This window comes from Coenobita brevimanus, chromosome 110 (assembly GCF_032717465.1).
Source record: "Coenobita brevimanus isolate Jiangsu-jjx chromosome 110, ASM3271746v2, whole genome shotgun sequence".
NCBI lineage: Eukaryota > Metazoa > Arthropoda > Malacostraca > Decapoda > Coenobitidae > Coenobita > Coenobita brevimanus.
In genome coordinates this window covers 2,858,121-2,874,151 of record NC_137063.1, presented here as the reverse complement: position 1 = coordinate 2,874,151, position 16,031 = coordinate 2,858,121, and the positions used below count along the sequence as shown (strand labels likewise).

The 16,031-nt window shown below is 41.2% G+C and overlaps 1 protein-coding gene across 1 annotated transcript in view; it reads right to left on the bottom strand.

Annotated features, from left to right (window-relative positions):
* Positions 1–1,225: 1,225 nt before the first annotated feature.
* The window catches only part of LOC145417326 (uncharacterized), a 56,373-nt gene continuing 41,567 nt past the window's right edge, over positions 1,226–16,031 (bottom strand). Inside the window, exons 10-12 of the mRNA XM_080286004.1 lie at positions 13,236–13,378; positions 11,745–11,780; positions 1,226–2,472 (exon numbers count right to left, since the gene is read on the bottom strand). Coding sequence (XP_080142130.1) covers positions 2,120–2,472; positions 11,745–11,780; positions 13,236–13,378 — 532 coding nt within the window. The 3' untranslated portion in view covers positions 1,226–2,119. The remainder of the gene's footprint in view (positions 2,473–11,744; positions 11,781–13,235; positions 13,379–16,031) is intronic.

Sequence of the window (16,031 nt, the reverse complement as noted above, 5' to 3'; positions counted from 1 at the left end):
AGCTGTCACAACCTGTGGTGTTGGAGCTCCTCCATGGCCTGACGTTTGCCATTCGGTATAATGATAAACTCAAAGCTTTTTTTTTTTTTAAGCACTTTTGTTTTCACTCTCACTTTCATCTGACAACATAATCTGAGTCATCAGACATCACTTCCATCAGATCCAAGTAAGCTGCTGCGGCAACAAAACATCTTGTACCGCATGCCTCGAAATACAGATATACCTCGATATATGACATCCCTAGATGAGATACCCCGGCTTAACGATGGGGGTAGAAATACCACCATACCTCGCATAATGATGGCCAAACCCCGGTTTAATGATGGATTTTGATTTTTTAAAACCAATGTTGATAATATTTTTGACTAAACTGTGAATTTAGGTTGATTTATAAACTGTTTTTAGACTTAGATTGATGTGTTTCCGCCACAAGTGGGGTGAACATTGTCATTTTTGGAGTACATTTTACTAAGTATGATTTTTTTCAGACTTATATTTGATGATTTTCAGATTTTATTTGTTACTTTAGTGAGTTATTTACAGGTGTTAGGCTTAGGTTAGCTTTTTTTATTTGACAGCTGTTACGCCATTTAAATTGGCATTACACTTGTTTTTGGACTCATTTGGTGGGTTTAGGACTTTGTTGGGGGGGGAAACTCAAGGCTCAACAACGCATCCCTATACTTTACATGTTAAATCTACCCCGAGATATGACACCCCGCCTAACGATGGGTTTTTACTTAACCACCTGCATTGTTAAACTGGGATATACCTGTACTTCTCATAAGTGATGAAAATAATAGACAATAAAATAGTTCTCCCGTGATGGCAGCTCCTCAGTCTTGCCATCTCCTGAAACTGAACCACTATCAGGCCCCCAGTACTGGCATGCAAATATAAAAAATCCAGAACACGTAAACATTCCACCTGATGGCTACAGACATTTCCTTAGTGGCACGTCAACTTGCCACCCGATGTGAAAGGGTTAACGATAATATTGACTACACCTCACCCCTGATAACTGGTTGCCTCTTCAGCCCTCTGACCACTCAGATTCATCTTATATTCCTCACTGCACAACTTTTCCAAAAATTCAAACTTTGAACACTAGCACAGTAATCAATCTGACATACTCATCAATACTGTGTAATAGTCTGTTACTCAACAGGTAAAGCTGACACTCTGTCATAGATAAAACATTCTGAACCCAATCATTAGCAATTATCCTGGGTCAACAAACCCCCAAAACTAAAAATCTGCCAAACATTACCCGTAGAGGTCAAAGGGTGAAGCAACTTGCAAGGAGAAAGCAATACAGTATTGCAAACAACCAAAGGATGCCCTCACTTAAGGCAGATGCAGAGATTTATTTGTACAAGCACAAATAGGAAATGATAGGAATGTGTACTCTTATTAATTTACTTAACAAACAACTAATATGAAAGAAGATATTTACATACATCATTATACAATGCAAATACAGTGTATACTGGTATATAAACCTGCAACTCAGTTTCTTACATGATAATGCAGATATTCATTGTTCCCTAGGTGTTATATACAAAATCCTGTACAATATATACCATCAAAATGATGCCAGGCTCTCTCACTCTGAATCCCTTATCAGGGATTTTTTTTTTTTTTTTTTTTTTTTACAACAGAATAAATATAAATGCAGTAAATGCTCGATTTAACAAAAAACGATGTAAAGGAAGACCAAGATAATGGAATTATTTTTATTCCTGGTATTTTTGCCCTAACAGAAAATTTCCTTTCAATCAAGCGTAGTTCCGTTAGGGAAATTCCATACCTAATAATGCATTTCTGGGGGTATTAATTATGAGTTCAGACTGCTGTGTGTAGCACTGAGAGTTAGCATAGTTTGCAAGGTTTGGGTTGCCATCAAGGATTTTGTGGAAAATAACTCAGAATACCAGATAATATTCCTTTATACTGAGCTTTGGCTACGAAATTCAAATTCGTGGAAAATTCAAGATAATGGAATGGGGATTGGCTGAATTAGTTCGCTAGATTGAGCATCTACTGTATTTTAATTAATAAATGCAAGCCTTGCTGAATTCAAGGCATTTAGATTGCATACGCTATAGTGTGGGTATGGTTACCATCGTCGGTCCCTGCCACCCCTGCCACCCATACCAAACCCACCCCTACTGCTACCACCTCTTCCTGTCCGCCTGCCACTGCCACAGTCATCCAGGTCCAGACGGTCCCGGGGGTTCCTGGCCCCAGCATGGGCCCGGCTGAAGGGCCCTGGGCCCATATGCATACTGGAATATGGACCCTGCATGGGTCCAGCCCACCTTTCCCAAGGGCCTCTCCCACCAGGGCCCATAAAAGACCCACGTCCAGCGGGATATCGGCTGGGGTCACCCTGGTAATTGGCTGGCCCAGGGTAAGGGCCACCAGGGCTGTCTCGTCTTCCATCTCTGCCTTCAGGACCTCCCGGCTCTTCTGAAAATACCACACTCTGGACATTACACTACCTCCAAAACCACTACATGTAATTGTAAAAGGTGACAACTGTACCATATTACTCCTTTCAAGATGTGGTCACCCATGGCAAGGCTACTGCAGTCATTGTAAGTTACTGACCTACTGTATGCCACTGGTGGTATTACAAAAGAGAAAAACCTACAGCTCCCCCTTACATATTTAGCCCAAAGTGCACAAATCCCCATTTATATGCTGACCGCTGCCTCAGACCCCTAAACCACTGTTTTACATTTAGATTCCTCATGAATAATGTGGCAAAAAAATGCTTCATTCATTTCAAAGTAATTATAATCATTAAATGAAAATACAGTATATTGCTATAGCTACATCATGGCCAATGTGACAACAACAGGTGGTATAAGTGTACCAATGCAGTGGACACAATGTCTGTTACTAAGTTTGTGATGCTAGGTAAAGGCACCCATCATCCACTCACTTGATGTAGTGCTGTCTTCTTCTTCCACTGCCATTATAGATCTTTTTTTCTGCCCTCCCGTTTTCCCATTTCTCCCATCCCTCCTGTCACATATTATTACTCTTCTATCTGTTTCAGGTGGCTCTACACTAAGTGACAATCCTAGTGATTTCCTGTAACCCAGGAAACCATTTACATTGCTGGGTAATAACTAAATAACCATGTAAGTGTCCCCATTAACTGGTTGGAGACATACAAATGTGGCGTCCATCCAGGAACCAAACCTCCATACTCTTCCCCTCACCTCACAGTGGTAAGGCACTGTCTACTGCAAGGGTACATCAGTTCACTACACAGAACAGACATACAAGGGCAATTGGTTGCCTGCAGTTGATGGGTCTGTCAAGTAGCCAGACTGGGGTTACACAACAACAGTTAGGTTTGTATTTTACTTATTTTTCATTATGTTTATTATCCTTACATTTTTTTCTATTCTAACACTGTAACTGTGAATACTTTACTCATCTTAAAAGTATTTTCATTTGAGTGCAAAGGCAGTATCATAATGCAGCTAATCTGAGGTGTCCTGTTGTTACACAAAGCTTCACCATCTCTTTCCAAAGTACTCTTGGGAAAAGCTACTGTCTTAAGCAACTAACCTTACCCTTACCCATAGGAGGTGGGGTAGTCCAATCCCCCAGTGGTGAGTACCATATGTACCTTTGTCCATACAAGAGAAACCAAATGGGAGGGTGCTGCTTAATATCTAAGCAGTCTATTTCTTTATTTTTTCTTAGTCTACATTCTTTATTATATCATCCTCTAATTTGTACTCAACATTGTTGCTGCCTGGGGTTTTGCAAGCAGCTCAGTAGCCTATGTATGTTGATTACAGGAGGAAGCCCTGGATGGAAAAAGCAAGATACCACGTCAGCAAAGGCCCTGGGCTAATAGCATTAGTATCTAGTATCATATTACATGAAAAACCTTGATAATTATTATTACACTTCTATGACAAAAATGAAACCTGGTACATGTATCTGATAGCTCTATGGTAGTTGCAATATGAGCCCCACTGCAGCAGGTCTGGAAGCTGAAATAGCTGACAGGATTGGGGGTTCACACAATTTTCAAAGGACTTTATACAAGAAATTGGACTTCTCAAGAAGACTTTTCTGGAGAAACTGCGAGATAGTTATCCTATTGTATAGTGATTTTTACTATTAGGCCAACAATTCAACTCTGAAATGCCTTTCCTTTGCATTCTTAGAAGAGACTGACCAAAGTAACTGCAGCTGCGCAACTTCCTGTTGTAATATCACCAATTCCCTTACTTTCAAACATCCTCCTTGTCAGTACAGTAAATCCTTGATATACAGAACCCTCTTTAACAAATTTTGGTTTTAAAGACCACATTCAGCTGGCTGAATGATATGTTCATTTAATGAATTTTCATTTATAAAAGAATGGATGCGTGGGAAACACCAACCAATGTGGTGTCTACACACACACACACACACACACACACACACACACACTAGCTTAGAGGTAATGCTCTAGCCTGCCATCTGGCAGTTGGGGGTTCACGCCCACTCAGGATGCAAAAAGTTTCACTGATGTAGCAGGTGGTTATTGTCCCCCTTGAGCAAGGGGATGAGTGTGTGGGTGTGTGAAAGGTCACAGCCTTGCCCTTAGATCAGACAATATGAGCTCTCAGCTCTTTTCCGGGAGGGCAAAAAGCTACGATCATGACAACCATCATGTGATCCTGACTGACGTGGTGAATCACCCCCACACACACACACACACACACACACACACACACACAACACACACACACTCTTTCTCTCCTCTGCATCCCGCAGAATGCCGCATCAGTCTCTAGGTGACCAGCATCGTGAGCAGCCATTAATAAAGCATTTATTGAGAAAAAGAGCCATGTAGACCTAGGTGTACGTTATTATGTATGAGTGTACAGCTGAATGACGGTCTAAACTTAACAATCTTTGTTTGGTAAAAGCCATGACGCCTGAGAAATTACTGAACAGCATGCTGTTCAACTTTAATGAACAATTGCCTTTAATGTCCAGGGGCTGGTACCAATTAGTTCATTATGGTACAGTATATAGAGGGTGTACTGTATTTTCCTTCCGTCCACATATCCATCAACCCCTAACCGCTGAATGTCGATGTGGGCTGAAGCAAAAGAGGTGGCAGTAGGTTGCCGAGCGTCAGTAGGAACCGCAATTGTTTTCACGGCGCAATTTGAAGTGACTGCCTTTTGATCTTGTCACCAAAGGTTCAGGTGTGACTCCTCCCACCTGAGGCAAACATACCTCAGTCATCTCTGTGAATCTGCCAGGTGTAGGACGATCTTTTTTTAAACCACTTGTCCGATTCTGCTCCTGTCTCACATGGACACCTTGCCTCATCCATCCCTGCCATGCCTCTTTCCAAGGATACTACGAAGGAACTCAGTGATAATGCAATTGGGTGTGCCTTGGATGCCACTGTATCTAGTTTATCTAGTAATGGAGGAGTTATCACGTCAAGAGTGGTCAAAATCGGGGTCGCACGCAAAGGCACGAACCCATCCTGCTTTGGACATCAAAAATTACTCCTCTTCATCACATCCTTACTCATGGACACGATGACCTACAGATGTGGGAATACATTCAATGGCAAGAAGAAGAGTTGGTGAGCAATGTGGTCTTTAATCTGTTTCCCTAACTGCTATGGTTTCCGAGATATTAAGGTTTGAAAACAGGCTTTTTCTGAAAAATGCCTGTAGGTAAAGGATAACCTTGCTATAAACAGCCCGGAGTTTAGGGGTTAAGGTGCAGCGTCATTCTAAAAAAGGCAAATTTAAAAGATGGGGATAAGTATTCTGGTGTAAAATTTAATTCTAAAGTGAGTATGTTTATTTTATTTTTTTTAAATGTATTTTTTATGGTCAAAATCACGATTTTCTAAAATCTCCATTCTACCGATCAAGTGAAGTTCAAAATGACTAGAATTATCCTTTCACAATGCCTAAAATGAAGTGGTTTTGAACATCTTTGGTACACATTGCATCTAAGAAGACATCTTCCTACTTGGCACTGACTCAGTATATCACAGATGGCTCGTTTTCAAAATGAGCTACATCAGGTTCGCAGTAGACAAGTACATAGTGACTCAGGTGTCTACAACCATCACAGAGTATACACGAACTGGCTTATCTGTACTGTTGCTATTGTGTAAATGTGCAGTCACAGAGTCATAGAATTTCAATGACCAAGGGTAAATGCATTCTAGCTCTCTGCTAGTCAGTTCTGAGAATGGCAAAGAAAACCAGGCATTCAAGTTGATCTAGCACCAGTGACTATTTTAAGAAGGGCAAGAGCACAGCTTCCTAATGAACTTCCTACAGAGAAAGCTGTCCTAAGAGCAGTTTTGGACCTTCAGTAGAAGATTCTGGAGGAGGGGACTGATAGGAGCAAATAACCCACAAAGGAAATTATGACTAATTTTGTTCCTCTTTTGAAGATGCAAGGGCTGAAAGCAAAATCACAATTCATGGCCAAGTGATCATCAGCAACAAACAAATCTTAAGAGAAGCTAGTTCAAATGTGGCAGGCTGAGGCTGACCTCCCCCATGAAACACTGAGGCAAAAGAAGAATGATAATTTTATGAATTCACTGGACATGCTTTTCAACATTACAAAATGCAAGTGTCCCATTTCAAGTTGTGATGAATATACAGTAGATGTAAAGGAAGCTGTCCTGGAGGGGCTCATATCTCATGTTACTGTCCCTTAGTATGGAAAATCCCAACCCTGGAGTCTGGATTTATCAAGGTCCAGAGAGAAAAAGTCGCAGTTAGCAGTTTTCAAAATTGCTCACTCGATCAGAAGGAATCAAAGAGACTTCAGAATAAAGGAGAAAGACAGCCGCTGGAAAAGAAACGTTGTGAGGAATACTGAAAAAAGAAGGCAGAAACTCCTGATCCATCTTATCAGAAAGACCTCTATGGTTCTGCGGTGCCTGAAGTGCAGTATTAGAGCCCTCACGTAAGTACCAGTACTTCAAAGAAGATAGTTTTGAACAGCCTACTTCCAACCATCCCAGATGTACAAGAAACGACTAACACTGAATCAGTTGCTGTTGCTTCCATCAGGTATGGCGTAGAAGACAGACCTACTGTTGCCAAAGCTACAGCTACTCTTGAAGCTTATGGCATAATTACCCCACAGGACATTTCTCAGGTTACTGATCCAAGCAAAGTTACAAGAGCCAAAACATCTGTTATGAAGAATCTGCAGGAAGATGGAGTTGGTAAAATTATTCGTTGCCTGACTTTTGATGGGAGGAGAGACAACACCAATTTTAAGATGTATGATGAAGAAATTTCCTACTAAGGTGGAAGAATGGAAGAGCATTATAGCCTCACAACTGGACCTTCAGGAAAGCATGCAGATCATATTACCCGAGCTGCAACCATGAATGAAACTCATGCCAAGCAAACTGCAAAGTACATTGTGAAATGGATCCTGGAAACTGAGGCAGAACAAAACCTAATTGCACTGGGTGGTGATTCTACCAATACCAACACTGGTTACAAAGGAGGAGTGACTACTTTTGTTGATGAAATGTTAGGCAGAGTTCTCACCTGGCTCATTTGTAATCTTCATACAAATGAGAGACCTCTCTGGAACTTAATGGAACAACTTAATGGTCCTACAACTCACTCTGGTGAGTTCAGTGGCAAGACAGGCAAACTTCATGAGAAAGCTGAAGATCTATTACAAATGAACTTCAACAAGACTGACAGATGGGAAAATCCTCCAGAATTGTCTGGAGAAGTTATCAATAATCTCAGCTTGGATCAGAAACGCTCCTATCAGCTCTGGCAAACCCTGAAATCTGCATAAATTTCATCCGACTTGGCAAAGTTAAGATGTGGTCCAGGTGACTCACAACTGCCAACAGACTCTGTTGTCTTTGGCTTAGGAAGCATGATTTCCAGGGTGACAACCTGGAGAACTTTGAACATACAGTAATGGACTTAATTTTAGGTTTGTACTTTCAAACGAGGTTTCGAATAAAATCAAACCACCACTGACTTCAAGGTTCATATCATGTTCTTCAACAGGTGAAGCTTTGGAAAGAACAAATCGACGTGGTGAAGACACTCACTTGGAGACAGTTAACAGATGATCTTATCACATTAACAGCTCTCATACTTAGCAGACTCTCATCTCATCTGATAAAGAGAAGGATAGGAGGTTTGCCATCAAAATGATCAAGAAGATAAGAGATAAGAGGCGGAAAGAATGACTCACGAAGAGAAACCCCTGACAACAAGGAGTAAATTGAACCAAAGACTTGTCAGGAAGAGGCATACACCAGTTCTTAATATTGATGCACCTTATCTTTTCAACTTAATTTCCCATGAAAATGTGCTCAAGAACCAGCTTCAATGCTGAAGCTAAGTCATGAAGAATTTCTGAAATTCTATTCACAGCCAAAGCAGGTACGAGACCTCTGTCTTCACACACAGTCTACTTAGAGGTGTGTGAAGCAAGTCACTGGAACTGCTGCCTCAGTTCATGGATACCAGAAGAGAGATGGCTTCATAAGAACCTCTACTTACCACAGGAGAAGACTTCCATTTCATTTCCTTAACCCGTCACGTCCCGAGGCTTTCCGCACCTCCGACATCCCCCAGTCCCGAGGTATTTTCGAAATTTTTTTTTTTGGCTAAAACCTTCGCTTTTGGTGAGAAACATCGAAAATTCATAGAGAAATCGCTCACCTGAGGTTTAAAGTGCCCATTCCAGGTAGGAGTTCCTCCTTACCTGAGTGGGTTTTCTAACATGCTGGCACCAAAGAAAACGAGTTCTATGGGAGGGTAACTATTTTATCCACTCATAAACGGTACTTATTTATTTACTTGGTACGAATGTATATGTAGTATGACAGTATATTGGTTTTCAAGCAGTAATAAAGGCATTATAAGCATTGTTTCACTCACTAACTAATCACCATACCTGACCTATTTTTGCCACACTACCTGATCATTATTTCTGGCTGTTTCTTCTTCTAATGCTATGTAAACATTGTCCTCCACATTGTCATCGATTGGGGAATCACTCTGGCCCTGAATAACTTTACTAGCCAGGTCACTGGTAACAGGTCCTTTGCCAAGACAATGTCGTGAGGGGGGGAGGGGGGAGGTTATGCAGTGTAAGGCATTGTCCTTGCTTGGTATCTTGTACAGGAATAGAGGAAGGTGTCCCGTGTATACATACGAAAAATCACGTGCGAAAATTGAAAATTGTGCAAATTAGCGACCTTGCAATTGCACGACGTACTGGTACGTCGCCGGGACTGGCAAATGCAAATCGTGGTGACGTACCCATACGTCGTCGGGACGGGGCGGGTTAAATACAACATTTGATATCTCTCCCTCTCTCACAGTCCACTTTTCACTACCATATGTAGAGTTTTGAAAAATACACTGTCCCTCTGTGCATTCTTCACTTCCGCATCAACCAGCTCCTCTTCTACAATATACGGCTATTCATTTCCTAATCCCACTTCTTACCCTAAGCACAAAGGTTTCCCTTACTCTTACTTTACTCTTCAATACTGCACATCACTATATCATGGTAATTAAAAATTCGTCACTTGTATTAGAGTAACCTTTCAAGCTCATGGACATTTCATTTTTGCTGCCTACAAATAATGTTTTCAGTTAAGGGACGATGTCTGGTAGCGACAAGGCTAGTGAAAGGTACAGTAGATCTACCTCTTGTTTGAAAGCTCCCTTTTCAGCAGAATTATAATAATCTGGAGGTAGCAAAAATATAATTAAGAGTATACCATCAGTGTGAACTGAATAAGTTATATTGTACAAGCATCCCTTGCTCAACATACTTCAGTTAACATTTACAATTTTTTAACACCCATTTTTAGATAATGACATCCAATTTTCATTGTAATGATGCCCTAGAGAGGCAAAAATATGACAATTGCTTTTTGAGCACGGGGGAAAAAAAATGTATTACGTGTGTAAAACAATGGCAATGCTATGAATAAGCACAGGTGCTCCTTGGCCTGGTAAGTCTTTTCCATCACATTACTTGATGTGCCTACAATGGTCTCTGATGGCAATATGCTGTGTTAGGTGGCTAAAAACCTACCCTTGGTTCTGGACTTGGGTTTGATAACATATCCTAATGGAACTCATGGTATAATGTATTTGCCTAATATTAGACCATGAGGTAGGTGGGGGCACTCATCATCCACTCACTCGATGTAGTGCTGCTCTTGGGTGTCTGCCCTTTCCTCTCCTCCTTCCTTCTTTCCTTCCTTCCTCTTCTGTCTTTCTTTTCTCATCCTTCTGCCTACAGGTGACTTTACACTCCCTCTTTCGTCTTCCTTTCCTCCATTCTTTCCTCTTTCTTCTGCCTGTGGGTGACTCTACACTAAGTGACAAGTCAAATGGTTTCCTGTACACCAGGAAACCATTTACTACGCTGCGTGGTAACCATATGACCAAATTATGGCACCTGGTGGTTTAGTGGGTAATTATGGCGCTCCAATCGGATTGAGCCGGTGAAGGTTTATATCCAAGGGGTGGCTGGGGTCATTGCTCATACAATGCCACTCAGGGATGAGTGAGGCTGGTCACTCTCATCTTAAATATCAAGACCAACTTGCCTAGCCCTGGGCTCCTACACTCCTCATGGGGCAATATAGGATTGGATAGTGGATGGATGGATGGTTAGACCATCTAACATTTCAGTTTGAGGTACTAAACCCATATGTTAAACAGGGGATACCTGCACACTAAACTCCACATACAGTAAAACCTTGATTTAACGGCATTCATTCTAACGGAAACCCCAAACTAACGGCACAAATCTCCCAAGGAATATTTATGCAAAAAAATTTTTAAAAATCCCCCCAAATGGGTAAAAATTAGAAAGAAATTCAAATGTGGCGGGCACTGCGTGCATCTCGATCATCTGTTTGCAGTTTCCCGCCAACTGGGTATGTTTATGCTCACCCAGTCTTCCTCCCACCTAGCCTGACCCCAAAGTGAAAAAAATTATCATGTAAGATTAGATTTAAGAACTAATGTTACAGACTTCAAAACTCAGTGAACTTATTTACATAGTGCCATCTATTCTCCTCCAACCTGCCAACTAACTTACCTGGATTACTGTACAGTACTTTACTACAGTACAACACCACACCTACCTGCTTTCTTTTGTTCTAAATATGAATTTTTTTTATTGATTTTGTATGTCTGCACATGTTTATATGCTTAAAAATGTGTTAAAATATGTTAGTGTGTTCCGGGGGTATCGATAGGTGTAAGCCCCAATCTAACAGAATTTTGTTTTTTTCAGCATGCTCAGGGCCCCCTAGAGTGCCGTTAAATCGAGGGTTTCCTGTATTATATTTCATATCACATGGTGTGATCTCATGTGTTCTTGTTGCTTAACACCAATCTGTCCAACTGAGCAGACACGTCCAACGTGGTAGGCAGCTGCTTCTGCGGGAGGGTTGTCCTATAAGTACATCAAGATACATACACCATGCAAAGAACTGGCAGTCCCTTGTGGAAGCAGCTCCTCAACAGAGTTGGAACAGGATCCTTCATCATAACGAAGCACAGGGAAATATGAGGTGGTTTTGTTCTTGGGTGGATGATGCAGCTGTTTCACTCAACCCAGGGTACACAGCACCACCATGTGTAGGCTCCTCGTCACTGCCATTGCAATGTATGAAATTGAAAAGTAGTAAAATCACTTGTTCTTACCTGAATCTTCTCGAGGTCTCTTGGCTGCATTTTCATCTATGGTAAAACAATAATACAGTATTAGAATATATTCAAATTTCTCCATGACCCACAATGAGCCAATTATGGTGTATGAAGGATTAAAGGAATATATTAATGAAAAAATTGAAAAAGCTGAGAACTTATAAATGGTGAACATAAAGGTGTACAACTGACACAGTGCTATATCTGAATAGTACTGCTGCTTGCTTCATTTTCTGCTTCCACCAACCTGCACTAATAAAGAAAAAAATAAAAAGAAACAAATAATAAAAAAATAAAAAGAAACAAGACAAACAGATTATTTCTCACTACTGAAGGAATGGAGACAGCAGAGTGTGGACAACAGAACTACATGTGCAACAGGACAAACTTAAGACTGGTACCTCTCTCACCCATGCATCTTCTGCTTTCACTTCACCACTGTCAGCCTTATGTGAGCAAAATAAATATATAGTCTTTTATTTATACAAGTGAATAGCGATTGTGACATCAACTTCCCCTTCCACGCAGACGCCAACAACCAGTTCCAGAGATCGTGATGATTTGCCTCCACTGCATCTCAGTCAGATTTTGGGGAAATATGAGATGACATCAAAGCTATCTATGAGAGTGTTCTACCAACAGCCACGTACTAGGTATATACTCTGAACATACGCCTAATGATGACTCAGGGAACAAAGGCACTCAAAATAAAAACAAGATATGTAGAAAAATATCTGTATGGTGTATAAAGAGCTCTCTTGCTGCAGGCAAATTTTTCACTTGCTCAAAAAGCTGAAACTAGGAAAACAGCCTGGCAAAATAATGACTGAGAGATCAGCAGATGCACACTACCTAAGCTTGCAACACTCCTCACCACCATCTCAGCTTACATCTGGAAGAGAATATCAAGACTCTAAACTAGTTTCACAAATTAGCCTTGCCTACTGAAGGGAAGCATATTTTCTTCTCCAGGTCATCCATCTCCTTGACTATGATCACAAACATTCAATGGCTCATTCAGTAACTGTTTCTCATGACTACTGGAGTACAGGGAGAAAAATTGCAACACTTGATAGGATGAAAAAAAATCAAATGGCTATGAAGGAGTTCCTGAATTCAAAATTGAAAAGAATAAGAGTCCTGAATGCTTTTGTAAAATGTTTTCTGACATTAAAGTTAAACGAAAGAAAAAATATATATACATATATAGATAACCTACCACCTGAAGGGTGCATATACAACTGCAAAAGGTGAAGAAGTTAAGGCATAAAACCTTGAAGCAGGTGGCATGAAGTAAAATATGAAGAGGAAAAGTAGGGAAAAATAAGGGTGAATTGAACCATCAATTCATCAAGACGACAAGGTTGGCGGTGTGGCAGCCAACAGGGAGGACAGCGGTGGTGGTGGTGGTGGTGGTGGTGATGTGAGGACAGCGCGGAGACCCCTGACTGTAAGAGGAGAAAGTGCGCCCGTCAGTCGGGTACAAACCTTTCGGGCTACACGACCCTTGTCTCTTGAGCATGCCGGAGTCTGGGCTCTCCTCCCTCCCACGGACGCTGCCTGGGAGCTCGGACGGAGGGGGAGGGGGTGGTGGCGGCATTAGCAGGGATGCAGTCATGTCTCTGCCAACCCTAGGGTAATAAACAGGAGGCAAATATTTAGGTGAAGGTGCAGGAAGTCCAGCTAACACCAGGTCATCTTGGACTCTTGGGGGAGAGGTGCTCGTGTTGGGGAGGGACACAGGCTCTCTGCAAACAACTTTCAGAAACATAATCCCAATCAGCTAAGAACTTTGGTCTCTTCTCAGTCAAGATATTGTGCACTAACATATTGGTGAGTTCCATCTGAGTTAATCTACTAATAAGTGCAAACAGATTTAGTTTGGGGTATTACAATATATCAGTGCACAAAAACATTTTGTACATTTTTAATATCACATCAACCGCTGCATTGTCGATCAAATCCAATCTTTCTATGCAGCATAACCATCAAGAAATGCTATAAATAATGAATTTCAAATCAAGAAGCCAGAAAAAATAAATATGATTCCATAACCAAAACTGCTCTTCCTACAACATGGAAATTGTAGAACGCAGGATGCACCTGTTTGTGTTTCAAAATCTTACTATGTGGAAAAGATGCATTTAACACAGATTGTCAGGCAATGATGTATTGCTATGACGCGTTTGCGCAGTGTGTCATCACGGTCCTGTAGTGACCATCATCAGCATCTGCTACAACAGTCTCCCCTGCGACCACTTCCCTTGCCAGGCTCGGAAACGACACACGTGCACTCTGGGCAGCAACGGCACAGGGGACCCCTGGCCTCTGTGCATTTTTTGCCCACAAGGGCACATGGCCTGGCTTCCCAGGTGTGGCTCGCTCTGCTCCTGCAGGCAAAAAGGGCACAGCAGCCAGGGGTCCCTTGTGCCATTGTTGCCCGGAGCATGGATATGTTGTTACCGAGCCCACCAAGGGAAGTGGTTGCAGTGACAACTGTTGTAATGGATGGTGGTGGTGGTCACTAGAGTCCACTGAGCATTTTTTCTCCATTTGAGCATGCCCTCTCCCTGTGCTGTGACTGTACTTACACTCTGTGACTTTCTTTCTTTTTTTCTTTCTTCTTCTTCTTTCCCTTCCCCCACCTAACCTGCCCCCACCTTGCTACCAAAGCATTCCAAGTGAGGAATACTGCAGTGTTCGTATATTATATAGTCTTCCTTAAATAGGTAAATGTCCTGAAAAAATAATGAAAATTACCCACAACAGTGAATCTGGAGCTGGCTTGGGTCCCAAGAAACCCTTTAACAAGTAAACATACGATTCCTATAACATGCGATCCTACTGAGTGGTGTTATCTGGATACAATATTCCTGTGTTTAGCAGAGGGCACTGTGTGTGTGTGTGTGTGTGTGTGTGTGTGAGTGTGTGTGTGTGTGTATATATATATATATATATATATATATATAAATATATATATATATATATATATGTGTGTACTGTATATATATATATATACATACATACTGTCATAAGAGGCGACTAAAAGGGACACTTTTATCTACATTCTTTTTGCTCTCTTTCTTTCCCTTGTACTTTGTCTGTCCAACCCCTCTGCATTTTCCTTTCATTTAGTTATTTTCCTCTCTCCACTGTCTGGTTCCTGAGAGCCACTGGCACTGGCTCCAGGATAAAATATTTTTCTGCCAAAGAAATCTTTATGAACTATGGTTATGAAGCAATGGCCCTCAGTTCCATGCAGCCCTTAAGTGGGCAGGGGGTGCTAAGAATCCCACGGTGTAGAAATAAGTTTATACATCCAAAAAGAACCTTAAGAATAGGAAACTGGAATGTTCTAACTCTCAATCAGGCTGGTAAAATGGAAGAACTTATTTCAGCGTTCAAGGAATACAAGATGGATATTTGTGCTCTTACAAAAACGAGGTTGCTTGGAGTGGATAAAATGAATTTGGAAGATGGTATTACTATGTTGGTTTCTGGTAGGAGTGATGGAAATCATTACCAAGGAGTAGGCTTACTACTGAGTAGAGATGCTTGTTAGGCAGTATGTGAGTTTGAACCAATTAATGAGCGCTTGCTTTATGCTCGTTTAAAATCTGACCATGGTAATATCAGTATGGTTGTAGGGTACGCTCCGACATATGAGGCTGCTGATGAAATGAAGGATGACTTTTATGAGAAGCTGCAGGATGTAGTGAATAGAGTGGCAAGACATGATGTGTTAGTTTGCATTGGTGATTTTAATGCAATTGTTGGCAGTAGTAGGGATGGCTTTGAAGATTGTATGGGTAAGGAGGGTGTTGGTATTAGAAATGAAAATGGGGTGTGATTCGGAAGCTTTTGTTTGGCAAATGACCTTATAATTGGTGGAACTATCTTTGAGCATAGAAAAATACATAAGACTACTTAGATTTCACCATGTGGTAAATATTGTAACCAGACTGACCACACTGCAATTAGCAGAAGACATAGGAGTTATTTGCAAGATGTTTGTGTAAGGAGGGGGACAGATATAGGTAGTGATCATCAACTTGTTGTGTCAAAGATTAAAATAAAACTTAAGAGAAACGTTAATGGTAATTGTAAAGGAGGTAATAATTATGATTTTGATGAGCTGAGGAATGATGAGAACACGAAGGAAAAGTTTCGGTGGGAATGTAGGAACAGGTTTCTAGTCCTGCAGACTTTGATGGAATCTGAAGACAATGATATTAATCAAATGTGGAGAGAGGTAAAAGAGGTTTTGCAAGAGAGTGCTAAGGT